This window comes from Harpegnathos saltator, unplaced genomic scaffold (genome assembly GCF_003227715.2).
Source record: "Harpegnathos saltator strain DR-91 unplaced genomic scaffold, Hsal_v8.6 scaffold45, whole genome shotgun sequence".
Taxonomy (NCBI): domain Eukaryota; kingdom Metazoa; phylum Arthropoda; class Insecta; order Hymenoptera; family Formicidae; genus Harpegnathos; species Harpegnathos saltator.
Window position 1 is genome coordinate 1,948,840 of NW_020230261.1, and position 27,534 is coordinate 1,976,373.

Sequence of the window (27,534 nt, forward strand, 5' to 3'; positions counted from 1 at the left end):
CGTTTGTAGCACCGTTTGTGCACAATGAGGGTGACAAAGTTGCGACGACGCGGCTGTCGCGAGTAACGGCAAAACGACTCGATGCGCCGCGCTCTGCAGATTTTTCGGTGCGTCGATCCTTCCAAGCTTAAAAACTCGCGCGCGCGCGCGCGCGCGTTACCGTAACTCGGGAATTATTGTTAAATACAGTTAGACACTCCGATCTGTCTAACGGTAATGCATCTTGAGTCATCCTCGTTTAATCGACGCTCTCTTGACTCTCTCGTCCGCGCTCGAACGGCCGTTTGGCCAGAAAATGCTAATGAAAATCGCCGAAGCGCCGATGCAAACGTCAACGTCCGCGGCCGACTGCAAATTTTCCTCGCGATTTCACTTTCTCCGATGTGGCATAATTGCGCGTGTTACGAATCGTAAATGCTCGATTCCACGGCGTGGCGCGCGGCCGCGGCGTGTAACGAAATCACAGGCCGTGCTTCGGCCACAATGCGAGACGCGCATACATGTCGGGTTATCTTTCGCGCATTCACGCGTGTCTGCGCAACGCACAAACGGATCCGCACACACACACACACACACACACACACACACACACGCACACTCAGCGAATAGTATTAGACGCTCGCGCATCAACACGGTCTGTCTCGACTCCGTGCATGGCTGTGAGCGCGCCACGGCGCGATATCGCGGCGAATTGCCTCCCAGGTGTTGCTTGCAAATCGCGCGAACATACGTGACCTAATCGCGTGAACATCGAAGCTCTTACGGCATTGAAATCTTTCCTGCCGGATGCGCGCGCGCGCGCGAGCGCTTGGTATATTCGAGCGATGACGACGAGCAAAAAGACGAGCAGAACTTTCTCATCCGCGGAGCCTTCTCGTCCGGCAGCCTCTCATGCGGGCGCGTGTGTAATTCCTCGGGCGATGCGTTCAAAGAGGAGAAGTATTTTTCTAACAGGAAAATCCCCTCGCCACCTTCCTCCCCCCCCCCCCTCGCCCCCATCGCGCTCCGTCTCGGGAGGCAAGAGCTGCAAACAATAAGCTTGTCCACTTGTTCAACTCGCGCTTCTCTCTCACGTGACGATATCAGACGCATACGAGATGGCTGATAAATGCCGCACTTTCACTTAACTATATACATGTATGTACTACAGCCTAAATTTCCAAGTTTCGCTCTAAGTGCCGCCGAGCCGACTTCCGATGCGTTACTCAATTGCCATGTTGCTTTCCTTGGTCGATCGATCATAACGCGCGGCGGGAGATATCTCTTCCCTTCCCCCTCTCGCCCCCCCCCGTCTGTCCTCTCTTTTTCTTTTCTCTTTCTTTTACCGAGAAGCAACGTGGCGAGTAAATAGCCCATTTCCTGACAGTCTGTTTCCTATTTTCCGTGACTTTATTATACACGAATGTCGTTCCCGACGATATGCCGCGGTTCGCGCTTGGAAAGCCGGTCGTGCGTGCTCGCGAGTTCCTCGCGCGCGTGTGCTTTGCGCTGAGAGCCGATGGAGCGCTTCCACTCGCTGCAACTCGCTCGTCTCATAATAATTCGAGATCGGGGAAGGGGATGAAAGATCGCCCAGCGTCCTTGCGGCAACCTGGCAACTTGGGAAATCATTCTCTCTCACTCGGTGCCGACTCCCTCCTTCTCCCCCTTCTTCCGTTCCCGAAGGATCTGCGAAGGTAGTGGCGAAGGTAGTGTCGAGTCCGGTTGCCATTGCCTTCGACTTGGCTCACATGTGATTGAGGGTCCTCATCTCGATTTTGTTCGTCGTGCTCATCGCGTTGTCCTTATTGACCTTGTTGGGTAAGGTCCTTTTTTCGAGCTCGCCGGGACTGCTGAACAACTTCTTCCAAGCGCGAAAGAACTGCATGTTCAGGCTCGCGTATATCACGGGGTTGTAGCAGATGGAGGATTTCGCGAGCAGCTCCGGCAGCAACGCGGTTGCGATATGCGACGTTTGCACCTGCGATTAGCAGACGTCGGTTAATTATGTCGCACAGTTTCATTAATTAACTGTGTGAAACGCGACGATGGTGTTCTCAACGACCGCTCCTCCTCGTCGCTTTCAGGACATACTCACGTAGAAATATTGAATCGCGAGAGCGAGTATGGCATAGGGCATCCAGGCGATCAGGAAGGCAATGATCATCAGCAACACCATCTTTGTGATCCTCGTTTCTGTCTTGTTGCCCTGACCTGCAGCGTGCGGTATTCGCGAGATCTTAAGTTGCTCCAGTCGCCAAACGCATGGAAACGGAAGACTCACCGACTCTCTTTTTGATGTTCCTCAAGGTACGGATGATGCTGTAGTAACTGCCGGTAATTATCACGACGGGGACGAGGAAGCCAAAAATAAACAAAAATCCGATGTAAGTGTCATTGTGCGTCTCGGGACTGTGCTTCTCCCAAGACACGCTGCAGGATATATTGCTCATCTCCAGGCCGTACTTTCCCCAATTGAAGAACGGCGGCAGCGACAAGGAGAGCGCGTACACCCAAACTAAACACATCAATATGTAAGCATGCCTGCAACAAGTGGTAGAAATTACAACAAGTTAAGACAGCTTGTTACGAGTTTGTTCGGCGAAATCGAGAGAGAGCAGAAATCGGCAGAGAGAGAGAGAGAGAGAGAGAGAGAGAGAGAGGTGGCTTAGTTCGTCCTCGTCGAATCCTCGTTTTATCCGGCAACCGCAAGATTCGTCGCGAGGGACGTGCGAGGAATATTAGCGAGCGAGCCAGCGAGTTCTTCCTCGTTACGCAATTTCGCGCGTATCACCCGTCTCTCCGGATACGGAAAAACAGACTCTAAAGCAAACCTGACCGACAGCCGTGCGGCTGTCTCGTCGAGTGTTGATCCCGCGATTACGCGAATGCGCGTGTGACGACGCGACACAAAAGGGAAAACGGAAACCCTGTTTTGTGCCGACGCGTCGCGTCGTGTCGCGTCGCGTCGCGTCGCGTCGCGTCGCGCACGATAAATGATCACGCGTGATTTCTCGCTTCTGACGCAATAATCCGATGTGACGGATCAGAAGCCTTAACTTGTGGGCGTAACGATTAACTCATTAGCGGAATAACGGATTTGTCGTTACAAGCGGATTAAAAATCCGTCTCCGGTTGGACTGCCGCTTAAAGCGATTAAAATAAAGCGATCGCGTCGGTAACAAGGCGGTCATTTTTAATTCATTAATTCTGAGAATAATAGAGGATCTTTTAGCAGCACGCGGCGATATCGTATTTTCTGCATTAAAACTCGGCGCGAGGGAAAATAAAGGACGCTCATCGGTCGTCGACGTTCTCGGCGGTGATACGACGTTATGACGTTGCACAAAATGATTTACAAAAACTTCCTTTCGCAGGCAAAACGCATATATAAAATTATGCCGGCTCTCCAGAGCGTTTCTCTGACGATATAATAACCTCTGTGAAGTTGGCCCCACCTTTTCAAAATTTGAAAAAAAAGAGCAGAGTTCTGATTGCCCCCCAAAGAGTTCTAGAGTTCTCTATTAATAAAAAAAAGAGTTCCGTTGATTAAAGTGGTCAAAACACGAAATAAAGTTATGGGGGGGCCAACTTCACAATTGCGTAAACTTCAAAAGGTCATAACTTTTTTACCTTAAACTTTAGCGCTTTGATGCTTAAAGAAAATCGACGGAATTCTTCGGGGGGCTACCAGAACTCTCAAGAAATTGAACGATTTCCGAAAAAAATTTTTCTCCTAGAAAATTCTGTATCTGTGATACTTTGATGAGCTAGAACTTTTTCATTTCTGCTCGAATCGATTCGAGCGGAAATGAAAAAGTTCTAGCTCATCAAAGTATCACAGATGCCGAATTTTCTAAGTCCAACTAGGAGATAAATTTTTTTCAGAAATCGGTCAATTTCTTGAGAATTCTGGTAGCCCCCCGAAGAGTTCTATCGGTTTTCCTTATGACTCGAATCGATTCGAGCAGAAATGAAAAACTTCTAGCTCATCAAAGTATTACAGATGCAGAATTTTCTAAGTTCAACTAGGAGAAAAATTTTTTTCGGAAATCGTTCAATTTCTTGAGAGTTCTAGTAGCCCCCCGAAGAGTTCCATCGATTTTCTTTAAGCATCGAAGCGCTAAAGTTTAAGGTAAAAAAGTTATGACCTTTTGAAGTTTACGCAATTGTGAAGTTAGCTCCTCCGTAACTTTATTTCGTGTTTTGACCACTTTAATCAACGGAACTCTTTTTTTCTATTAATAGAGAACTCTAGAACTCTTTGGGGGGCAATCAGAACTCTGCTCTTTTTTTTCAAATTTTAAAAAGGTGGGGCCAACTTCACAGAGGTGATATAATACACGGCTACGCTTTTGTTTTTTTCCTGTCTCTTTTGGCACTCGCGGCTGCACGACGAGAGAAATGGGAGACTGACGCCAATTAACATTTGTGAACCCGCGCAAACGATGTCTCGGAGGCGTTAACGCGGACTCCACGCGGACACGAGGAGCGACGAACATCACTTCCCAGGAAAATGTAGCGATGAAAGTGCGCGATGGAAAGTCGCGGAGTGCGCAGATTAATTATTTCTTCGGCCGTGCTCACCGCTTGTATCATAATTGCTAGAGTGAGTCGTGGAGAAAAGGGAAAAGAAGAGGAGTCAAAAACACGAGACTTGAGCGCAGGCGTACGTTTATTCATGTGTCTATGCTATGTCAGAAAGCAGAGATCTTTTTCCTTCTTCATCCTTTCCCACGAGCAGTATCTAGCAGCAAAGACTAGCTGTTTACCTTGTCGATAGCGTCCTCATCGGGCATGTCACCAGCAAGAACCTCTCGAATGCCATCACTGTTAAATTACCGATACTGGCGAACCCCATGGTAGTCATGAACCACGCGTACCTGAAGTCAAGGGATTAACGCAAACGTGATGTTTCTCCTTCGCTTCTAATTCTCATTCTCATGACTGGCAAGACAATAAAAAGGCCGTTCGAATGACCCGACGGATGATATCGGTCATCGTTCGAACGTGAGTGAATAACGATACGTACAACACGCACACATTGTAGCTCCAGTACCACACACCGGCGATCGCCGACGTCATTGTGATAGGATTGCCCAGTGCAGCTACCAAGAGATCTCCAACCTGTTAGAATGAACAGTTAACGGAACAGTCATACGTTGTAAGGTTATTCAGAGTCGAAACAACAAGCCGCAGCGTTTATTTTAGATCGCGTTTCTCGCGGACTACCGTATGCTGAGAGTCTCAATGGTGAAGCGTTACTCGACGAAGCGAATGAAAACGAAAGGGGGAATACCTGTGCTCTCGCGGTCGAGTGTTTGTCGATTTGGGCAAGCCGGCAGCTCGACATATGCAAACAACGCGTATATTACGAAGTACGGAGTTTTTTCGGGTTATGCAAAAAAGTAGCCATACATACATTGTTACGCGCGCATTCGATTTGATTGGACTGGGAGCCGGGGGTAAACTTTTATTCGCGCTACAAACATTTCGTAGCAAAAACAGGGTGAGGGTATTGCATCGAGCACTTTCGAGACGAGCCTGCCTGATGAGTCTGGCAGTTTATCTGCACCTGCACAAAGAAGCCCGTAGGGTCCTTACAGGAAATGGCTTTCGATTAAAATTTTTTGAAGACTCGTTATACAGGGTATCTATAAAGTCCGTCCCCACCCCTGGATCTTGGAAACGGCTTTAAATATGGAAAAATGTTTCAGACAAAAATTGTAGGATATTGAGGGGGACACATGACCTATGAATATGGATTTGACCTTGAGTGACTTTATCAAGGCCAGGTCAATGTAATCGATGTTTTCTTAAATGGAACCTCCTATTTTTTATTACATATTCTTATAGCCCTTGTCAAGACGTTTTCAAAACACTACCCATTTTTGCTTTTTGCGTAAGCCATTTTCAAGATATGAAGCTTCAAAGTTGACATATCGCCGGCATTCGCATTACCCAAGGTGTATGGTATACCGCGTGGAGGTTGCACGGTCGGATTTACGCCTCTTTCAAAATTTCAAAATTATTAAATTAACAAAAGTTAGGGCACTATTATAATAATATATTCTTAATAGCAAATAAGATAAAGTAAAAAAAGTCTAATACTATTTTTTCTTTCCACGAATAGTTAGCGAGATATCGTAAGTTAAATGTTGAAAAAGTGATCAAGTTTTCCTTAAATATTTTAAAAAATATTAGGCAAATAAAAAAATGTTTCGGACAAAAGTTGTTAAAATTAATTGGTAGAAAAAGAAGATAAAATAAAAAACTGGACTTTCTATTTAAAAAAATTAAGTTGACCTTCAACTGACTTTGAAAATGCCCTCCAAATAAAAGACTGATAATGCCATTATTCTCTTTTCCCTTCGAAATCATGGAACACGTGTTTTAGCTAATTTTAATATCTTTCATAGTTTTCGAGATTTTTTACCTGTTACGTTTAAAATTTAGCACCCTGTATATATACACACACGCATGTACTCAAATGTATATATGTGTCCACGTTCATATATATGCATACATCTATATACATACATATATACTCTGATGTGAGCATACAAACAGAATTCTTCAATATATTTCACATAGAATGCTTCAAGTCTATAAGAATATGTGTACATGTATTTATCTATATATACAGGGTCCCATTTTAAAGAACCCACTGAAATATCTCAAAAACACTACGTTAAATCGAAAAATGTTTCAGACAAAAGTTGTTTAGCTTGAAAGGGGACATAGGACAGTGATAGCATTTTGTTTATAGATGGCGTCACTTTCGAGGTATTCACTGATTATCAATTTTCTTAAATAGAAATCCCAGTTTTTTTATTATATCATCCTTTTTTACCAATTAATTTAAACAATTTTTGTCTGAAACATTTTTTTATTTGCTTAATATATTTTGAGATATTTAAGGAAAACTTGGTAACTTTTCCAACATTTACCTTACGATATCAGACTAACTAACTATTTGTCGAAAGAAAAAATAGTATTAGACGTTTTTACTTTATTTATTATCAAGAATATACTAATATAATAGTACCTTAACTTTTATTAACTTATCGACCTTTGGAAATTTCAAAATTATTAAATTAATAAAAGTTAGGGCACTGTTATAGTAGTATATTCTTGATAGTAAATAAAGTAAAAAAAGTGTAATATTATTTTTTCTTTCGACGAATAGTTAGCGAGATACCGTAAGTTACCAACTTTTATTCAGATCATTTTCCTTGAAACTTCAATACTGAAGAGTTATTTGGGGTGGGACATTAAAATGGGACATCCTGTATACATGAATATGTTGTCCTTCACTATCTTGCGTGATATACAAAAACTCCAACTTTGAACTGTAGTTCGGAAACTGTTCATTACCGGATTTTGGGCCCATTGACACTTTGATTTACATAAAAAACTATCACATAGCAAATCTACAAAACATTTAGCCGAAAGCCATTTCCTATAAGGATTCTGCAGAGTTCTTTCTATCCGGAGGTCAAAAAAGTAATTAAAAAGTAGATGCGCACGCACGTTGTCTGGGAGTCATAAGCTCAGGTTAATCAGATGCGTTAGTGCGCACTGTTGTACTCTAAAAGCTGTCGCATGCAGATAAGAAAGCGGACACATGGTGCATAAGCGGTTGTATCAGGCGAGGAACTTGTAGGCGAGTAGTCATATTATTTGACGAAATATATGCTAACTATTTGATGAGTTCGTAGAAGTCATATTGTGCTCTCCCAGTTGGCTATCTTTGACTCCATTTATTCAGCGATCGTGCACGTTAATGAGTTTAAATCGGGAATTTGTTACTAATCGCACATGAGAGAGAGAGAGAGAGAGAGAGAGAGAGAGAGAGAGAAAGGAGGGGAAGAGGAATATACGTGAGAATTATAATTATCCTTCCTGCAAGAACGAAACCGAGCTTCTTCCAAAAGACGCTTCAAATTCATGGCTGCTCGTAATAAATAATCCGCGACGCGTCGGAGCGAACTTTAGTGTCGCGCGAGACAGTTTTCGCGAAATAAAAGCTATGCAGCGCGTATTGGAAATGAAATCAACGGCGTTATTCGCCACGCTGCAGCTGCGAGAGCAGTTTTTTCTGCCTGATTTAAATTTCACTCGAAGTTTGCACATCCTTCCGAGCACGCCAGAGCTAAGAAAAGAGATGCGACGTCGCTCAATATATTCGGAATGCATCCTCGATAGTCCCTCGATAACGCAGAAGCATGACTCGCATATTCGCGACGTATGGCCGGCGAAGTTTTACTCTTGTTTCTCCGTTGCCGCGATCTCGTCCTCGCGATGTCGTTCGCGGGAAAGCATTTCTCTCGCCCGCGCGACAAGACACACCGGCATGTTGTCGCATAAATTCGAACATTTTATCGCCTCTCAGCCTTTTTTTCCAATCAGAAGTGTCGTAACGCTTGGAAACTCGTTTGTCTAATGCACGTCTTACGCGTTAGTTTGTTTGTGCGTCTTGAGAGTTTTTCGAAAACTAGTGAAAATGCACTGTACGGGGTGAGCGGGAAGGGATGAGTAAAAATTGCTATCGCACCGGACGATTCCTCGCCGTTCTCCCTTTCTTGTTCATTTTATTACGTTTTCATGTGCTTTGAAACGACTGAATTGCTTGTGGCGAGTGGAAAATAAATAACATTGTCGAAATTGTTAGCATTGTATCGGCCGTGCGGCATACTCACACACATCCACACATAAACATACACATGTTTACAGTACCGTTTGAAACGTGAGATTTCTCTCTCATAATATCGTCGTACGATAATAAGTCAAACCAAACTGAATTACTCACGTCAAATGCAAAATTGGTACATGCTAATTATACTAATATACGACCACATGAAGGAGAAATCTATTCATTCCATGCTATTTTCGCATACAATTTCGCATAAATTATTATATAATGTTCCAAAACGTTATTATTTCCGCATTATATTAGAACAACATTAATCAAGAAATGGAAAACGTGATTGCTCCGTGAGCTACTTTCTCTCTCTCTCTCTCTCTCTCTCTCTCTCTCTAAATTGCGCGATAGTTATATTTTCTAAAAGTTTGTACAACTCGGAGAAAATAATACACGTTTTCCTAGATCAATAAAATATCACGAAACTTTCGAGATATTTAATCTCGCTTTGTCGACCCTTCAACTTTACAAGATTTATTTTGTACGCGCATACAGAGAATTCAGTCTTATTATAAGAACATTAAGCGAGGAAACTAAGGGAGACTTAAAAATATAAGCTTGTGGACGAATGACAATTCAGATGCGGTTTTTTGCGAAGCTCCGCTATCGCTACGCGTGAAAATCTCGAAACTCGGAGGAACAGTGATTTTCGCGCGAATTCTCAATCGTCCATGCGCGATTCGAAAAGAGAGAGACAGACAGACAGACAGACAGACAGAGAGAGAGAGAGAGAGAAAGCGATACTCACGGCCATGTTGAGGAGCACAACGTTGTTGGGCATCCACAGCGTGTCCTTGTTTTTAGCGATCGTAAGGATGACCAACAGGTTGAAGGTGAAGCCGAAGACGCCAATGAAACCGAGCACAATCGCCGCGAAAACGTAAGCACCGTTTGGTCGATCTAATCCGTCGAGCGAGTCGTCCGCCAGGTCGCTGGTCATATTCAAAGACATACTTCCGTGGTATTCCGTACTTCCGATTCACGCGACGGAAATCCTGCCCGGCGAGCAACGAAGAAGCAGGCGGCGAGAGTATGCGCGGAGAATCCGAGAGACTCGCTCGCGTTAATCAATTTCAATGACGGAGTTTCAAAATCACGCTACCTTTATATAAAGGCCGGCCCGAACCACCCCCGTCTAGATGCGCACCCTCTCGGCCGTTCCGCGATCAATCCCCGCGGCGCGAAAAAGCAGCATGCGCGCGGAGTTTCCCGAGCTTCTTCGGCGACGCACCGATCATGTTTCCCCGTTCCGCTCCTCGGCATTGGATTTCGATGTATTTTCGCATTCGCTCGATCGCAAGCTCCGGCTTTTCACGACGCGACACGATAAAGGGATCAGGCCCATGTCACACAATCGGAAACCCTAAGTGAGACGCGGGCAGCAAACTGATAGGAGCTGCTGTTGATTATTTTCCTTACGGTCGAAGAATAATAATCGAATGCGGTCGACTGATTTTCCTACTGCCTGCGCTGCAAATCCAAATATATTATCTTGACATGTCTAAGCATGTAAATGGCTGAAGCTTTCTTTAGCTTACGTTTCTTGTTTCTTCAATCACGTCATTTGATACGTTTAATTAAAGGGCTACATACACGCTGGCCCTGAAAAAAGGCTATTTTTCATAATTTCTTTCTCGTAAACGTGAAGTCTTTCAAAATGGCTACAGTATAATAACTGAAATTATAAGCGCCATGCGCCAACCTGAAAATCGATATCAGAGAAAACAATTATAAAATGTATCAGAATGCAAAAAATCATATATTCTTTTAAAGTATATTCATAAAAAACGCAGGTAGCATTGTAGCCGATTTAAAAAATTTTTCTCCTAAATACAATGGTACATGCTTGAATTTTAAAGTCTACTTTTTTACAATATTAATATTACAATCGCAGGTGAACAGAGGCGTAAACAGAAAAACCCTACGATGCTACCTGCGTTTTAATATATTAAATAAACATGTTAAACTTCAAAGACGTTGGTTCGAGTAGTTTTTGAGAAATCCTTGGTACCAGTTTTCAAAACATGGTTTCGAAAAAAACGAGTCTAAAGTTTTAAAGGACCACATACACTCCGAGAGGGTAAAAAAAATCGATTTTTCAATTTTTACATTTTTTTAATCTTTGATGTTTCTAGAATATTTCCCTAAAGTTTTAAAGTTAAAAATATATTGAAACGACAGAGATATCATAGACGTAGGAATATAGGGACAGAGCATAAGCCCGTAAGATAGGCGAGGGGAGTTGTGCTGAAATGCGGGGGGCGACTGTGCCTAAGTTTCATTGGCTACAATAGTGCGCATATTCAGAGCGTGTGATGCAACGACTTGGCTGTCACTGGCAAATAGTAGATGTAACAAAATGATAACAACTATTTACACCGACAGTATTTTGCAAAGGTTATGCATGTGTCTTTTTTCTCATAATTTCACTCACATGCACAACTTCATACACATCTATGTATGTATCAAATACTTGCACAAACTGGCACAACCACCAATTAGATGTAGGCACAGTTTACCTCGTCGCACCGTCCCGCAATGGTTATCCCCCCCTGCAACTCAATGATCTGTCCCTATATTCCTATGTCTATGGATACAACACGCGGTGCAACACGCTCATTATTTTATCGCAGAACGAGGCGCAAAACGCATTATCGAAATATTCGAATGTCAGAATATTCCTAACACAATTTTATTACTGCGAAAATAGTGTGTTCTAATCTTACGCGATGAGTTCTTCCGATTTTGCACGACATATAAAGTGTTCAAAAAAAACAACATTCGATCAATATCAACAGGAAAATAGCGGACGAGAAAGGAAATGTGTTAAAAACAGATATGTAGCACAATTAGAAAGTGAAAGCACGAATACATATGCAAAGCGGTTAAAATCGAGAAACGGAAGGAAAAGAAGAAATGTTAAAGAATGCTAAAGATGAAATGAATCTTAAGGCTTGATTGTAGAGACGCTTTTGAGTCGCTTTTGTAGAGACACACACACACGACGTTTCTATGCCGGTGATCGTTTCCCATGCTAGCAAATTGATGTTTGATGCATTTCGATCACATCTTATATTCATATCGTTCATAATTTTCGATACTGATGTAAAACCTTCATTATGAATACATGCAGCAATATACGTGGCTACCTCTACAATTTCAGCACCGCTGTGAAATATTTTGGGTGCACTGTGTCAAATCAGACTGTTAAAACTTTCATTATTATTTTGCATAAATTCGCCAACAGCACATTGTTCTTTCAACACTTTCGTTGCTTAAATCTTGATAAATGTGGGAAAGAGCGTTCGCTACAATGAAATCTATTTTTAACACATTTTCTCTTCCGTCCGCTATCTTTCCTATTGATTATCAAATGTTGTTTCCTTGAACACTTTACGTGTCGTGCAAAATCAGAAGAACTTATCGCGTAAGATTAGGACACATTATTTTCGCAGTAATAAAATTATATAATAAATACTCCGACACTCGACTTATCATTAAAGAAACACCTTGTTCTGCGATGAAATGAAATAAGTGTATTGTAACATGCATTCTGCAGTAGTTAGCTGCTGCAGAAACGCGCGCTTACCCAAAAACAGCTGCATTTCTATCATTTTAATATATTTTTATAATTGAAATTTTAGGGTAATATTCTAGAAACACTGAACATTAAAAAAATATATAAAAATTGATTTTTTTATCTCCCAGAGTGTATGGAGCTCCTTAAATGTGACGCGACATGAGGCGACAAGAAGCGTATAAAGTTTTAACCAGTCGCACGCATATGCGTGTCAAAATAACACACTCGGACTTGCAGTGCGCGTTTTATCGTGCAATACGGCTCTCATTTCCTCCGACGAGTTCGACAGCTTCGCGGCTGTATTATTATCGATTTTCGTCGCGACTCGCTGACGAAGCTGGCTTTCATCCAATCGCGCGCGAATCGATCTATGTTCGTCGTTTTTGCTTGATTCTAAGTATTAAGGATGGAATAAATAAAGGCCCAGCAGGCTCCGATCGATCGCGGCGAACATCGATAGAGCCGATCCGCGATCTTCGATACGACAAATTGAGGGAATTCGCGGAGTTTCTTCCCGAGGTTTCTTTCCGCTTCGCGTTTTTTCACGCACAACTCGAGACGCCCGCTCATTATTATGCGGGCTCAGATCAATCGCAGATGAAATTCTACCGGCTTCTTCAGAGTTCGCTCGGATTACGCGGCTCATCGTATTATCTTACGAGATAATTGTCGTTTTTCGTAAGAAGATATACGCTTCTTACGTGCTCTGATCGTTCCTCTTCGACGATCTGTCGGGGGAAAACATCGCTCTCGTAACTCTTTTACCCTCGCTGAAACACATGCGTCGAAATTGAGATACCTGAAGAGCCGTGGAAAATTGCTCGCGATAAATGATATACTGATGATATACAGTTAACTGTTATCGCGCTTCTTCTCCGTCGCACCAATGATGTTACGGATGATTAAAATCATGACGAAGTTTGATCGTCGAGTTCGGCTTTTTATCGACATTTAGGTCAACAATTGAGTCTCGCTTTCTCCTTATCACGTAGGCTTTTGTGTAAAATTTTAATTAGCGGTCGCTCGACCTTCGATTGATCTTTCGTTAAGAAGTAGCCGACTTGGTACTGATCGAAGAGACCACGTGAGGCTGTTAATCCAAAGCGCGTCGTTCGTTATCGCGTTCGACTGTTAAAAGTTAGTCTTATTTTTTCGAAGGGATTACCCTCGTTAATCATGATCTCTGACGACAAACGAAATCGATGCATGTCGAGCACACGTGAAACGATATGCGGGATAAATCCACAGAGCTTTCTGCGCGTTACGTTCGCACAAGAAGCTTAAAGCGAACGTAACGTGTAGTTCGTTGCGAGCTTTTTGCGGCAAAGTTCTGACGGTCGCTCGTTATGCGTGCGATGCAACTTGTTTTCTATTGAAGGAACGCAAATTCCTATATTTCGCTGTTCCGCAAATTGTACAGCTCGTTACGCATACCGAGCCGACTCATATTTCCTCAACGACGTATCCTTTCCAAGATTGATAATAGAGGCGGTACGCTGTGTTTCATAAGTAAATCGAATTTACTTTTCTCTTCGCCATATAGATACCAGTTTACTATTTTATATAGACAAAAACATCAATATTCATTGAAACGGTGAACGGTAATTACTTCCTTATCGAGAAAACATCGGTTTGTGCTCACAGATTTCTAATTTTTATTAAATATCCCATTATCTTTTTATACCACGTCAGGCTGGCAAATCAACGCGCAAATGCATTAACGTCTCAGTATTTTACAAACCAAGTGGTGACATTCTTTATTTGCATTGTTCATTGATGAAACCGCGATGTATTTGAACCAGTACATATCCATATATTTAAATTATCTCTTACACAGTACAAAGAATTTTAACGGTAGTATTTATACGCTCTACATATCCTCGGTGTCGCTGTCTGAATCCTCGGCTATTGCCTGCCGAGCCTTATTTTCAGCGTCGGCTTTTATTTCAGCCGGTACGCGTTCGTGCCTGCCGTTTGTGTGCGCTCCGACCCAACTCATCTCCAGCTCGAATTGCTTATCCTTCAACTCGTCGTGTACAAGGTAGATGATGCGAGCAGCTTCCTTGACTAACTCCTTGCACGTCATCTCTGACAGTTTCAACTTTTCAATCTCTGTCTTTGCTGACTGTTTTGCTTTACCTGCGACACAATGTGTATACATGAAACAAATTTCATCCTAAAATATTTCCAATTTTTACATCACCGATTTGCTCACCTACTGCACAACCGTAGTAACCGTACGACACTCCCGATGGATCTATCATGTACATTGCTGGACCATCTGCCTCGTAAGCACCCAGCAAAACAGAACAACCGTATGGACGTACAGCGGAATATAGAGTGTATGCGTGCATGTACATAGAAACCCTTTCGTTGAGATACTTCAGGGGAATACCGACCCCGTACTGTGCCTTGTAACTAGCAGCTTCCACTCTCGCCGTTTCCGCGACCTGTCTCGCATCCGATATTATGCCAGAGACTGCCATACCGACATGTTGATCTATATTGAGTATGCGTTTGTTAGCACCTGACTCAAAGAGCTTTGATGTTACTATCTTCTCAACAGCGAATACCACCCCGTCCTTGCCTCGTAGACCGATCACCGTGCTACAACAAAACGCGACTAATCAGTTTGTAACGTCAAGTGTCGTAGTTTCTCAATCGACTTCATACATAAGAACACACAAAGGTTAAAACCAAGCTTACGAAGCAAGCTTACCCTCCATTTTCCACAGCTTTTTGAGCGTACTCCACTTGAAACACACGTCCGTCTGGTGAAAACTGCGATGCGGACAAGTCATACTGTGGGAGAGATTTGAGGTTAGATCCAAGTGTCAGTTGCGTTAAAATCGTATTTCATGGCCGTATCCTGCGATAATATACGTCGTACTTACGCCTGTGCCTATCGAACTCATTCTTCAGGGCAATTTGCAAATAGTAACGTTAGGATTTGAGATGTGAAAAATTGTTTACACCTCCAGAGCGACGTGAATAGGCGAAAATTAACCAACTCCACAATTTGTAGTCACCGCGATTGTCAGGTTAGGGTAGGCGAGTCATCTCGATTATTTCGATATCGATTATTTTTTGTTCGAGGTTACTACAATCGTTTAATAGTGTTGTTCAAATCTGTTCTTTTTCCAAAAGGACTTCCTAAATTCAATTGGTGCACATTGATAGAGAGTGAAATAAAATATACGTGTGTCTCATTCGAAATTACCACACCACAGCGTACGGCCAGAGAGGAACGTGAGAGCGGCCAACACGGTGTTTTCGACGACACCGACTTCCGCACTGGAAAAGGGCGCCATCTGCATCCATTTTGAGAGGAGAACTACGATGCTACATCCACTTTCAGGTTTCGGCAGTAAAACCTGTAAGTGGTGGCAATCCGTGCTACAACCATTTTTAGGCGGTTTATGTCCGTGCTACAACCATAATAGCGTACTTGACAAGCACGGTCTCGCACATTGTTACGCGTTTATAACATGAATTAACATGTTAACATGTGCAAAAAAAAAGGGATTGACATTGTGTATGATTAATATCATGAAGATCATACGAAGTGTCCGGTAATTAGCTGCCAACCCGAAGTGTGAGGGTAGATTGGGTTGAGACAAACATAAAAGTCCCATATCATTTTGCGAGATTCGCAATAATTATCGAGTTATTAATGACAGAAATCTGAGGAATAAAAGTCTTTCACTTTTTATTAGTTCACACTAGGGAAAAAATTCATGATCGCTGCCCCGAGCAGCTGCAACGCTTTTCGAATCATCTATGTCATTAATAACTCGATAATTATTGCGAATCTTGCAAAATGATATGGGACTTTTATGTTTGTCTCAACCCAATCTACCCTCACACTTCGGGTTGGCAGCTAATTACCGGACACTTCGTATGATCTTCATGATATTAATCATACACAATGTCAATCCCTTTTTTTTGCACATGTTAACATGTTAATTCATGTTATAAACGCGTAACAATGTGCGAGACCGTGCTTGTCAAGTACGCTATTATGATTGTAGCACGGACATAAACCGCCTAAAAATGGTTGTAACACGGACTGCCACCACTGACAGGTTTTACCGAAACCTAAAAGTGGATGTAGCATCGTAGTTCCCCTCTCAAAATGGATGCAGATGACGTCCTTTCCCAGTGCGGAAAGTCGGTGTCGTCGAAAATACCGTGTTGGCCGCTCTCACGTTCCCCTCTGGTTCGGATATGGAGAGTCGAGGCAGATCGATTCTACCATTCGATTATCTTGTAAGAACATCGATAATAATCGTTTGGTTTCCAACTTTGAATCTTTACGCAACTACTTTGTATCTGATCAATTACTACCGGTGATATTTAACAACACTTACAAAGTTGCTGTTGAAAGAGTGATAAAATCAGACGGATTACTTGGAAAATAAAGATCCGTCTCGATTGATTAGTGCTACTTGCGAGATTAAAGTGTATGGTTCGACAAGGATAGGTTAGACGAACGATGCCGCAAGAAATGAATATTTTGCGTTGCTATTCTTGTAAGATGTACCAAGTAAGTGCAAAGAAATAGATTCTACCATATTTGGAATTCACTTTAACGCGCAACATTTCATTCTCCTGATGTTTTTATAGGTACATATAGTCAAGAAAGCACGCAGATGGCAATGCAAATTGTGTAATGAAAAGCAGTCTGTGAAACAGGTATGCTTAAAGTGTTGTTGACAACATGTAATGAGCATAATTCACTCAAGTTTCTACTGTTATGATTTCATTTTATTGTTCCATTTTTTTTTCAGATATATTTTCAAGGTTCTGGAAAAGACTGTCGTCTTCATGTCCAACAACTGAATTCTTTGAAAGCAAACGAGTCTTTATTCTGTGTTAATGCTTGTGAACAAGATGATGCTAACACCCATCACAATTCACCTTCAAATGTATCTACTCAAGTGTCGGATAATGACAAAGCTGTCGAAAACAAGTGGACTAAGTACTTGGATTCTCTGAAAAAAGAAGAGCTGTTTGATACAGGAAACTCATCTTCTGAAGATATTTCTGAAGTTGAAAATGTAATGTCAGGTGAGAAATCTCTGTGTAATGATGAGAACAGTGACTCTTGTAGCTCTGACAGGATCATAGATGATTCTGATTTTGAAATTGAGGATGTGACTGAAGATGATGAAGCCAAAGATTCTCATTCTATAAGTTGTAGTAAAAATTCTGATCAATGTGATAATTCGCAGGATAACAATAAATCTAGTAATAATCAAAATAATGTTACCAGTATTTTTGAAACTTACGATGAACTGGACAATTCTCTTGACTTTTAGTTCCTATATAAAACCAATAAATATGTCATCTCAAATAAATATCCAAGCCATAATTAGTTTTCTGGAAAGTAATTTTTATTACAGAATTCGGTACATAAAACATTCAAGAAAATATTTGTGTGGAATTATTTCTTTCACAAATTTCGATATCCTACAATTTCAAATAAACATTTTATTATTTACCTACTTCTCATATACATGTACAATAGAGCTTCTGGTAACTGAATAGTAGTGTGTTTAATTTAATGTCTTCTATATTTCAAGAATAATGTATTCCGTTTCTAAATTCTCTATGTGGCTTAAATACCTCGTTTCTTTCTGCTACATTTTCTGTTCAAATGAAAGTAGGTGAGTAACGATTTAATATGCGATGCGGGGCTTAAGTAAGGTAGAATGCTGATTGAGAGATTATAATTATTGCTGCTATATGAAAGCTTATACGCTTACACAGCATTACGGCTATGTCCTCGACATAAAACTAAATTCATAAACCGTTGCATACCTGCAGAGCGCATGGAAATACAAATAGTTGACAAAACCATTCCTATTAAAACCATGCTTCTGAAGCAGCAATATAAGGGTTGAATATGTTTATATTTCTTTCAATATAAGTGCCTACAATTGTTCTTTTTCTTTATAAGTAATTATTTTAATATACACCAACAGCATCCTACTTTCCTCAACGTATTATTGTACATTCCTAATTGTTATTTTTCTACTAAAACAGCTGTGTATTTATTAAAGAAATATGAATTTACATGTATCGTACGCGCATTAAAAATAAAACCAAGATAAAGATCCAAAAATGAGAATGTTATTACAATAATATTTACAATATCTTTGGATGATCTCAAAAATTTAACTAATGCTCGGATCATCCGTCTCTTCGCTCTAGAATCAATATCAAGTTGTACAATGAATATCAAGGTAAATTCTTTTTGGCAGTGCGTTATAAGAGCAACCATATTTTTTTTTATTGCGCGAAGGCAATACGAGGGCTAAATAAAATGGCAGCATTTGGTAAACGTTACTTTCCGATTGTTGTACAAATAATCACGGGAATATTTCAATTGGGGGAAGATCAATTTCTTTTCCGTTTTCGTTGTGCGTTCGCAGTCTTCTATTACACAGCTGATTTCAGTAATTTAATAAGAAAGTTTTTTTTCAGCGGAAGAGTGATTGTTTATTGACATTAGTCTTCGCGTCGATTTAGTCGAAGTAAAAAAATCTCCCAAAAACTAACCGCGACCGGAGAAGTTGTTTGCAATTCTCCGTTAAATATTTCGCGTCTCCAAAAGGTAAATAAATTAACGTAAAAACACGAATTAAAATCTCACGTGCCTATCTACGTCTGCCTATATTCTCTGCTAAAAATGGATTATTCGCAATCTCAAACTCGTGTGAAATTTATTATTTCGCGTGTCTATAAATTCAAACGTGTCCCACATAGTGCGTGCGAAACACATAGTGTCTCTCGCGGTTTGTACGCCCGACACGACCGCTACAAAATATATCGAGAACACACACGACACACGATGAGGACGATGAAGATCTAATGGAATCGAAAATGTCGTTGATTTAAATATCACCGTGGTCACGTCGTTATTTATTAGTAAATAAATTAGACACTACTAAATGCATTGTGAAATCAACGTATATATACCTAGAGCAATTTGTCACGCGATCGTTGAAGCGTATAGAAAAAGAAAGAGAGATGTATGATGTCGATCAGTATGGGTGTCTGTGTCGAAAATTTGTCGACTCTTGATGATGTCGCCAATTACTCTGCCAGCTTCTGCTGCGCCTGTTCCAAACGCTGAAACAGAGAATGTGATGGGGCATTAGTCGCGCGGAGCGAACGTTTCGAGCGATGAAATTCGAGCAACTTTAGAGCACTTACTTTGGCAGCTTCTTTCGCTTCTTGCCGGCTGCGCTGGCAAGTCCGTCTTCGCGCATAATTTGTAACGTCGAAGGTATAAATATATCATCCGCTGAAATAATTTACCAGGCTCTCAGTACAACGATATATACACCAGCCGTCGTATGTTTGACTCACAAAGCATACCAAACGAGTCGCTGTACTTTCGCTTCGTGATTCGTTGATGCTGGTGGAGCTGCGGCATCGCTTCCCTTGCGCTGCCGACCGTGCAGTCTCTCGTACCTTTGCATCCCTTCAAGTGCTCCAATTGATCGTGCAGGTAGGATCTCTCGGTAAGCGTCAGGGACGACACTCTGTTCCATTGCTCGAATGGATCTGAAGCAGAGGATAATCTCTCAAGCTTGCGTGCGAGCCTTTATTCCACAACTGGACTATACAGATCGGATTAGAACGGATAAACAATTCCGAGAAGGAAACCCCCCTTCCGAAAAAAGTTCCGAAGGATTCGCGTTTGCCGACAGGTGGAAACCCACTTCGGTCGCCGATGAAACTGCATTCCCGTCGCACTCACCGATCCTCAGGTTATAAAACGTCACAAGTCCCGTGGTGAACTCGCAGTACAGGAAATTGTGCGTCACATTGATCGTGCGTATGCACGAATACGTGTTGTTATTCGCGTTCATGCAGAAACAGAACGGCCCGGCGCTCCACAGCGGCGCGGTGCGCCAGTGATCGTTGTCGTGCTCGAAGCAGTTCATCTTCTCCGTCAGGCATTCCTTCTCCAGCTTGGCCTTCTTCCGGAGCTTTCGCTCTTTCTTCTTCAAACGCTCCTCCTTCAGCCTCCGTCTCTCCTCCCTCGCGATCTCCTTCTCGTCTCTCTTCGTGTCGGGCTCGCAGTAGCACTTGTATCGCGGCTCCAACGGGCCGTTCTGCACCGCAGATTGCCGGCCGCTGTTACCGTTCGCGTTTGCACCTGCTCGGATGAAAAGAACAGTTCCGTTCGTTTAACTGAATTCCTCGTTGCATGAGAAGAGTAGGGACCAAAAACGGGGACAACCCGGGTTGCAAGGACACGGAAGGTTCCCGCAAGAGCTTCCCGATTAGCTTTCAGATATCTCAACCGAACTTTAGACTCGCATTAATATTCGTTCCTTGAAACTTGCTGCAAGTAGGACATCCAGATTTCAATCTAGAGTTGAATGCGAGTTCTTCAGGTGAATCACGATGGCAGAAGTAATGTCGCGTGCATATTACACGATTCACATAGAAAACTCAAAACCAACTCCAGACTCGAATATCTCACATGGGACAAGTTTCAAGCGGCGATCGATACCGGCCGTCGTACGAATCAATCAGTTGAGAGCATCTCGCTCTCTCTCTCTCTCTCTCTCTCTCCTTTTCTTCTCGCTTCAGCGGACCCTCGTCCAGTTCCTACTGGCTTCCTACACGAACCGAGATCATGTTTTCTCCCGTGTGAGACGAAAAGTTACGAAAGCACCGAAGCGCGCTTCGCTCGAGAGGGAACAATCGCGACTTCGCTCACCTTGCTTGTGCCTCCTGCCGGGCGCCTCGAGAATCGTCACGTCTATCCTGGCGGGCGCAAGGATCCCGGAGGTCCTGTTCTTCTGCAGCCTGGTGTACTTCCTCAACGGCTGCGTGGTCGTCGGCGCCGTGACCGATACCGTGGCGATGGGCGTGCTTCGCGATCGATCAGTACTGGCGGTCGATTTTCCGACCGGGTTGCTGGTCCTCTGGTCATCCGTCGTCTGCGACGAGGTGGTGGTCGCGTTGCTCGTCGGTTGCTCGGTGGTGGCCGTCGCTTCCCCGGTGCGATCCTCGTACTGGAGATCATTGCTGCCTCGGGCCACGTCAGCGACCGCTTGTGAACGCACGGTGGTCGCCCGCGAGGTCGTCGTCGGCGTGCCGGGCACAGTGGTGAAGTCGCGTTCACCGGAGTAGTCGCGAGTCGCGGCGTCCTGCGTGGACGATGTCGCGATGGTGTTGTCGGCGACGGTGACATTGAGCTGCGTCGCGCGCGGCCCCACGTCGTCGTGCACGCTGTTGGTCAGCAGCGTGTTGTTCCGCCGATGATGATGCGTCTTCCTGCGTCGCTGCGGCTTGTCCTCCTCGGCCTCCGTGCGGTTCGTCGCCGTCTCCTTCGGCTTCTGCCGACGCGGCGGTTTCTTCGATCTCGCCGTCGCCGTCGCCGAGTTGCTCGGCGTCTCGGTCACACCATTGGTCCCGGGCCAAGACCCGCTCTCGGCGGCGTTTGTCGTGCTGTGTTTCTCGAGCCTCTCCTTCGCCGTCGACGCGGGCTTCTCGTCAACCTGTGCGCTGCTCGCACTCGTATCCGTCGCAGTGGGCTCCGTAGATGCGCTCGTATGGATGGGCTTGTCGTATTTCTTATGGTGACGGCTAGTGTGACCCTTCGGGGAGTGGTGGTACGGTCTGTGTGAGCCGCGAGTCTCCTCCGCGTCGGAGAGCTTCTCCTCATTGTCCGCGACGAACTGCGGCCGCTTCTTCATCAGGTGCCGGCGAATCTCCTACGACGATGCAGTAGTACTGGAGTCAGTTCAATGTCGGGCAACGGGGATATTGAGAGCTCCCGAAGGCTAGCTCGACATCCCCGTGTTTCCCCGTGGGGCCGTGACGACTCGTCCTTGTCGCGCGACTTACCTTCAACGTCTCCAGTTGCTCGCGCATCTTCCGTATCTGCTGCTCGATCTCCCGCCTGGATATCCGCCACTCGTTGGGGTCGTGATAGACGGCCTCGGTGCAATTGACGCCGCCCTCCGGCAAGACCAGGCATTTCGGTGTCTTCGTCACGTCGGACGAGTGGCGGGCTTGAGTTTGCTGTGGACAAAACGACGGTCTTTCATTCGACGAGACGCAGAGCGCGGTCGCGCGGCGCTCACCTTCAGGTCGTCCAACTCCTCCTCTATGCTCTCCATGATCTTCGTCACGTGCTCGATGGTGTCCTTCTTTGTGGCGCTCCTCCGTACCCTTCGGTGCCTCTTGATCACGTCGTCCACGTTCAACCGACCCTTCACGACCTTGTCTAGCGCGAGGTCGAAGTCGTCGAGCGAGTAGTAGCCAGCAGCCCGCTGCTCGACGACGTCGAGCATGTCGTCCCAGCCGACGTCGTGGTCGTCGTCGAATCCCGTCGCATTGCCGCGCGTGTTCCTGAGACGACAGCGAGCAAATGAGGGTTCGGCAAACGAGATCAGGGTTGATGAAAAACATGTTTGAAATAAAAAAAACAAAACATGCTTTTTTTAACTGTCTTTATGTTTTAAATATGTTTTAAACAAACACAAAAAACATGTTTAAAACATGGAAAGTATGTTGCAAACGTGTATGCATTTGATTTTTAGCAATTTGAACATTTGACTTTTGATGCGGCTCGGGGTGTAGTCGGTTTAATACGAATTTAATTTAGTTTAATTTAGTTTAATTTAATACGAAAACTTTTTCTCAATTATTTCATTATTTAAAAGCAAACTGCAGGAACGTGGAAAATAGGTATTTTGTGAAAAGATCAATTTACGTCACCAATAATTTTACATCCCAAATTTATATTAAATACTTAAAAAAGACAATATTTAAAAAATATTAAAAAAAAACGAATGTTTAGGACGTGCTTAAAATTTTTGTCATAAAACGAAAAGTTTAAAACAAGTGCCAAGTGCCCTGGCCAGGACACGTTCCTCCTCGACCTGGACGGATTGCTTGCTTTCGTACCTGTCTCGCGCGCTCGCATGTCGTCTCCTCACCAGCAGCTCCAACTCCTGTATGAAGTCCTCGTCGTCCTCCTCGTCGATCGCGCGCCTGTCGCGCCCGTGCTCCAGCTGCAGGTCGACCTCGAGCTCCTCGTCGGGCTCCCGATCCAGCACGCTAGCGTTGGCCGCTTCTCGCTTGCCTGCAGAAGATAACATTTCGTGACGAATCGGGGGTGGGGGGAGAAATGCACGAGTTGCATCAGCGATGCGGTGCAACGCGGACAATGCGACTCGCGCCGACTCATTAGCGTCGCTCTTGTTAAAAACACGTTTACCTCGTTTGGCGAGGTACCGCGGCACGTCGCCGTAGGGATCGGCCGGTCTGCGCTCCCGCGGGAAGCCGTATCTCTGGCCGTCGTAACTGTTGGACTCCAGCCGCGTGTAGACCACGCCGGTCGGCGTGAAGCAGGCGCACTTCCTCGACTCCCTCTGCGGCGGCGGCGGCGGCGGCGGGGGTGCCGCGTACCTGCATTTGTGCCGTCGCCAGCGGTGGCCGTCCCACTCGCAGCGCCACTTTTGCCCGGGCAGACAATCGGTCTGCACCTCCGGCCGCGAGCACTCGGCCGCGAGCCGCTCGTGCTTCGTCGACAGGGGTGTGTGCACCCTGTTGTCGAGGTGCGAGTCCGTATCTGCGAAAGTTAATGGCTGGCTTTACTCGGTCAGTCAGACCCTCCATCAGCGGTGCGCGCTCGGGGCTGCTGCGCGGGTCTTTCTTCATTTACGAGGCTGATGTTTCTCACGCGCACGCGTCTAGGAAACCTTGCGCCTTCGGTACCAGCGCGTCTCGCAGCGAAGAAACTTCGAGGCGTCACGCGAAGATAGCTTTTCCGGCAGGAAACCGCCGGTCTCCAGCGGGAGACACTCGCGTGTAACCTGTCGAGAGCGTTTACGACGTCAGACGCACGGAGCCGCGAGGGATCTGTTGCGAGCAACACCCGTAAAACTAAACGTGACGCGCCGCGCGCGGTCCTCGGGGACAACGGAAACTCCCGCTTTCGACGACGACGATCAAGAGCGGTTTCTCAAGCGGCGTTGAGAAAAACGCGACCCAGCCGCGTGTACGTGCATACGCGAGGACGCGAGAACGCTTTCACTTCGCCGTCGCCGAAAATATCCCCGTGACAAAGTGCGGCCGTCCGATAATCTCGGCAGGGAAATAAGAAGGCAGAAAGAGGGAGAGAGAGAGAGAGAGAGAGAGAGAGAGAGGAGAGATGCGCCCCGTCAATCCCCGGGACCGGGTATTTATGCTAATGCTCACCGGGGAAGGAACGAGTTCCTCCGCGCGCGTACACGCGCGTAATACGCAACGTACAGCATCTGGCGTAACGGTAGGTTTTATAATGCCACGCCGCCGCCGCCGCCATCGCGCAGAGCATCTGTTGGGGAACCGCGAGGTATCTATCCGGGAACCCCGCGAGATCTACGTAGCGATTCTACGGTGTTCGATCGAGTCTTCGGCCGAAATTGCGGCGAATTAATTTTTTTCTTTTCTTTTTTGAAAGCTAGAAAGTAATTGATCTCGGTCCGTCTAGATAGACCGTTTTGCAATGTATTTTGCATAGATATATTTTGCATATGACGGGTTTTGGGGCTTGACTGCCAATACACCAACTGACACGACAGCTTTAACCCTTCGTTGCACGTTTTTGTTCTAATGAATGTAACTTCGTGAAACTTTGTTGGTACTCGGGGGTTCTCGAATAGGGTCGCCGAATACAAATCCGGTGTGAAAAATACGAAATTCAAAATGACGGATCCAATGTGGCGGGCGAAATTTTTGAGATTATACGTCGCAGTTTTTAAATCCAGCTGTTTGAAAGGTGAGAGAAGCGCCGCTGCAAGGTTTACGCAAAAGACGCCTCGGTTCATGTCCACAAAGTGTGTAAAGTGTTTCATTAGCCGCTAGAGCAATTTTGAGTCTTTCGGCCCTCGAGCTTAAGGGGACTGAAGGGTCAGATTACTGAAGAAAAATCGTGCTTGTTTTTGATAATGATTTTGTGACGAACTGAATAAATGTGCAAGAATGAAAATTTTGCATATATTTATATAACATATGAAGAGTAGAAAAATTTTGTTTTTAAACGAATACTCATATAAATATACGTACACTTAAATTTTAAACGCGTTTTTCTCGAAATTTTATTGTTTAACTTTTTGCAGTGATTTCTCCGAAACTGAGCTTCGTATCGATTTGAAATTTTAAAGCAATAATATATTTGTTCATGTGGCTCTCAGGTGAACTCCATGGAGGTGAACCATGGAGAACTCCGTTAAAATATTTAATTTCGAGATATTAATGTTTTTATTGTAAAAGAACTGAAAAATTTTAATTTTTTCCTAATAATAGCTACCAGTTTGTTAATTTTGTTCGATTCTTTCTTCTAGTGGTTCACCGGATAATGATAAGCCTCCTCAAGATTTCTAGCCAAAATTCGCTCTGATCGGACCACCGAGAGCTGAGATATCGCAAAAACGATAACTTGAAAAAGAAAAGGAGAGTATATTTCAGCTATATATATCGATGTATATTTATACGAATATTTGTTAATCAACAAAATTCTTCTATTTTTCTTCATATGTTGTATAACTATACCTAAAATTTTCATTCTTGCACATTTATTCAGCTCGTCACAAAATATTATCAAAAACAAGCACGATTTTTCAGCAATATGACCCTCCAGTCCCCTTAAACGAACGACGACTCACTTGTTTCGTCGATTATCGAGTCCTCAAAGTCCTCGTCCTCCGAGATATCCTGGTCGCTGCCGGTGTCGTTGTCCGTGAAGCGATGCTCCGCTTCGACATCGACGTCCGGCTCGGCGACGTTGTCGTCTTCCTCCTCGGGCGTCGAGCTTGCCAACTGTTTGCTCTGCGTGGCGTTTTGCCTCCTGGCCTCCCGCGCCTTCGATTCGGCGATGGATTCCGGGGTCTCACGGCGGCCGGAGGACTCGATGAGGAACGTGTCTGGCCACTTGAACTTTGACCTTCTGCCGTGCTTGCTACTGCAACAGCGGGCTTGGCTTTACCGACGAAATACGGACGAAAGGCGATCGACGACGCGAAAGGTCGGCAGGAGGTCGGAGGGAAGGTGAAGAGAAAAAAAGAGAGAGAAAACCGAGAGAGGGGGAACACACCTCGCGCATAATGAAATGACTAATGTTATAATAATTTACAACGGAGTTACAAGAGACGGAAATTTTAACTAGCCGCGCGAAGCGGAGCCTACAAAAAGTGACGCCGCGGAAAGTCCGCTTTAATAACGTAACTTCGTGCTAATTAAATGAGAAAGTTGGGGTGAATATTAATGAAGTTATAAAAGCAGTAATTTCACTCGCTACGGCTGCAAATCCGGTTAACGCGACCCGCGTTAAGATTAGGCGTTTCGGAACGTCGTTAAACCTTTCTACGTCGGAAGCGTCCCGTCGCCTGCGTGGGAATCGCGCGCGCGACGTGACGTACGATAATAAATGATTAGCTCCTCTCAGGACACGGGGGTGACGAATCGCGTTGCCGCGTTTGGCCGCCGGACTTGAGAAAATAAATCTGTACCCTCCCTTGAAAGAGGAGGACTTCGTCGGAGAAGAAACGATCGGACAAAAATTTCCGTAGGTAGGATTCCCGCGAACGAGCAACGAGAATCGAGAGCGGTCTCTCGAGCAACCTTCAACCGGGGATCCCGCCGGTTGAAGGGAACGGAAAGCGCAAGAGAGACACGCATACATATGCGATTGACGATTCAACGAGGAAAGCGTGTGAAGCGAATGCGGGCCGAAGGGCCTAGAGAATACTCACTTGAGGAAGAGTTTCTTGAAGGAGCGACCGTCCATCTGCGGCGGCGTCTCCACGCCGGCGATGTCGAGGAACGTCGGCGCCAGGTCGATGTTCAGAACTATGTCGTCTACTCTGCAACGTGGATGGCAACATTACGCGGGCGCACCCGTTCGCGAAATCGCCTCGTTCGTTTATTTGTCTCTCTCGAGCGGCCGAAGGCGTTTCGCGGCCGCGACGGCGTCCGTAATGACTCGCAGCGTGTCGCGCGCGTATATATCCTATAAACTCTCTTACGGCCATGTGGTTGCACTCCGGCGACGGTACCTGAGAACCACTTCGCGATGAAGAACTTTTATTGACGCTCGCTCTCCGAGCGATTTCCAAGCCCTCCCTGTGACGTTAGGCAGATCCGCCGTTCAAATTTTTGCCGTGACTTTTTGCCGCGCGGGGAAAGTTCCAGAGCCCGTGTTACTCTCTCTCTCTCTCTCTCTCTCTCTCTCTCTCTCTCTCTCTCTCTCTCT

General features: G+C 44.7%; 4 protein-coding genes across 11 annotated transcripts in view; 1 reads left to right on the plus strand and 3 right to left on the minus strand.

The window, feature by feature from the left end:
- Positions 1 to 1,292: 1,292 nt before the first annotated feature.
- LOC105185713 (green-sensitive opsin) lies at positions 1,293 to 10,065 on the minus strand. Its single transcript, XM_011145409.2, has 6 exons — positions 9,432 to 10,065; positions 5,012 to 5,106; positions 4,752 to 4,862; positions 2,264 to 2,523; positions 2,078 to 2,193; positions 1,293 to 1,960 (listed from the first exon to the last, which is right to left on the minus strand). Exons 1-6 carry the CDS (start codon positions 9,633 to 9,635, stop codon positions 1,727 to 1,729), a joined length of 1,020 nt encoding a protein of 339 aa, XP_011143711.2. The 5' UTR covers positions 9,636 to 10,065; the 3' UTR covers positions 1,293 to 1,726.
- Positions 10,066 to 13,992: 3,927 nt separating this feature from the next.
- On the minus strand, positions 13,993 to 15,381 carry Prosalpha7 (proteasome alpha7 subunit). The gene is made up of 4 exons (XM_011145407.3): positions 15,158 to 15,381; positions 14,983 to 15,065; positions 14,479 to 14,870; positions 13,993 to 14,402 (listed from the first exon to the last, which is right to left on the minus strand). The coding sequence occupies exons 1-4, from the start codon at positions 15,176 to 15,178 to the stop codon at positions 14,134 to 14,136; spliced, it is 765 nt and encodes a 254-aa protein (XP_011143709.1). The 5' UTR covers positions 15,179 to 15,381; the 3' UTR covers positions 13,993 to 14,133.
- A 1,094-nt stretch (positions 15,382 to 16,475) lies between these two features.
- Positions 16,476 to 17,985, plus strand: LOC105185709 (MRN complex-interacting protein). Its single transcript, XM_011145406.3, has 3 exons — positions 16,476 to 16,809; positions 16,890 to 16,958; positions 17,054 to 17,985. The coding sequence occupies exons 1-3, from the start codon at positions 16,759 to 16,761 to the stop codon at positions 17,582 to 17,584; spliced, it is 651 nt and encodes a 216-aa protein (XP_011143708.1). The 5' UTR covers positions 16,476 to 16,758; the 3' UTR covers positions 17,585 to 17,985.
- A 10-nt stretch (positions 17,986 to 17,995) lies between these two features.
- Positions 17,996 to 27,534, minus strand: part of Sulf1 (Extracellular sulfatase Sulf1) — a 72,861-nt gene continuing 63,322 nt past the window's right edge. For 6 of the 8 annotated variants that reach the window (XM_025301861.1, XM_011145403.3, XM_025301860.1 and 3 more), the window contains 11 exons: positions 27,035 to 27,145; positions 25,949 to 26,244; positions 23,518 to 23,871; positions 23,205 to 23,382; positions 22,379 to 22,646; positions 22,140 to 22,316; positions 21,007 to 22,006; positions 20,035 to 20,439; positions 19,650 to 19,838; positions 19,485 to 19,575; positions 17,996 to 19,400 (listed from right to left, as the gene is read on the minus strand). In XM_025301861.1, the coding sequence (XP_025157646.1) occupies positions 19,313 to 19,400; positions 19,485 to 19,575; positions 19,650 to 19,838; positions 20,035 to 20,439; positions 21,007 to 22,006; positions 22,140 to 22,316; positions 22,379 to 22,646; positions 23,205 to 23,382; positions 23,518 to 23,871; positions 25,949 to 26,244; positions 27,035 to 27,145 (3,157 nt within the window). In that variant the 3' untranslated portion in view covers positions 17,996 to 19,312. The remainder of the gene's footprint in view (positions 19,401 to 19,484; positions 19,576 to 19,649; positions 19,839 to 20,034; positions 20,440 to 21,006; positions 22,007 to 22,139; positions 22,317 to 22,378; positions 22,647 to 23,204; positions 23,383 to 23,517; positions 23,872 to 25,948; positions 26,245 to 27,034; positions 27,146 to 27,534) is intronic. The other 2 variants (XM_011145405.3, XM_011145404.3) reach the window with 2 other exon arrangements.

Bases quoted from the DNA above. Each gene is read 5' to 3' on its own strand.
- LOC105185709 (XM_011145406.3), top strand. From the start codon at position 16,759: ATGCCGCAAGAAATGAATATTTTGCGTTGCTATTCTTGTAAGATGTAC. The intron at 16,810-16,889 runs GTAAGTGCAAAG...ATGTTTTTATAG, and splicing joins ATTCTTGTAAGATGTACCAA to GTACATATAGTCAAGAAAGC. The intron at 16,959-17,053 runs GTATGCTTAAAG...TTTTTTTTTCAG, and splicing joins AAAAGCAGTCTGTGAAACAG to ATATATTTTCAAGGTTCTGG.
- Prosalpha7 (XM_011145407.3), bottom strand. From the start codon at position 15,178: ATGAGTTCGATAGGCACAGGC. The intron at 15,066-15,157 runs GTAAGTACGACG...TCTCTCCCACAG, and splicing joins TGAGTTCGATAGGCACAGGC to TATGACTTGTCCGCATCGCA. The intron at 14,403-14,478 runs GTGAGCAAATCG...ATTGTGTCGCAG, and splicing joins TTACTACGGTTGTGCAGTAG to GTAAAGCAAAACAGTCAGCA.
- LOC105185713 (XM_011145409.2), bottom strand. From the start codon at position 9,635: ATGTCTTTGAATATGACCAGCGACCTGGCGGACGACTCGCTCGACGGA. The intron at 4,863-5,011 runs GTACGTATCGTT...CCTTGACTTCAG, and splicing joins AGCTACAATGTGTGCGTGTT to GTACGCGTGGTTCATGACTA. The intron at 1,961-2,077 runs GTGAGTATGTCC...TGCTAATCGCAG, and splicing joins TCGCGATTCAATATTTCTAC to GTGCAAACGTCGCATATCGC.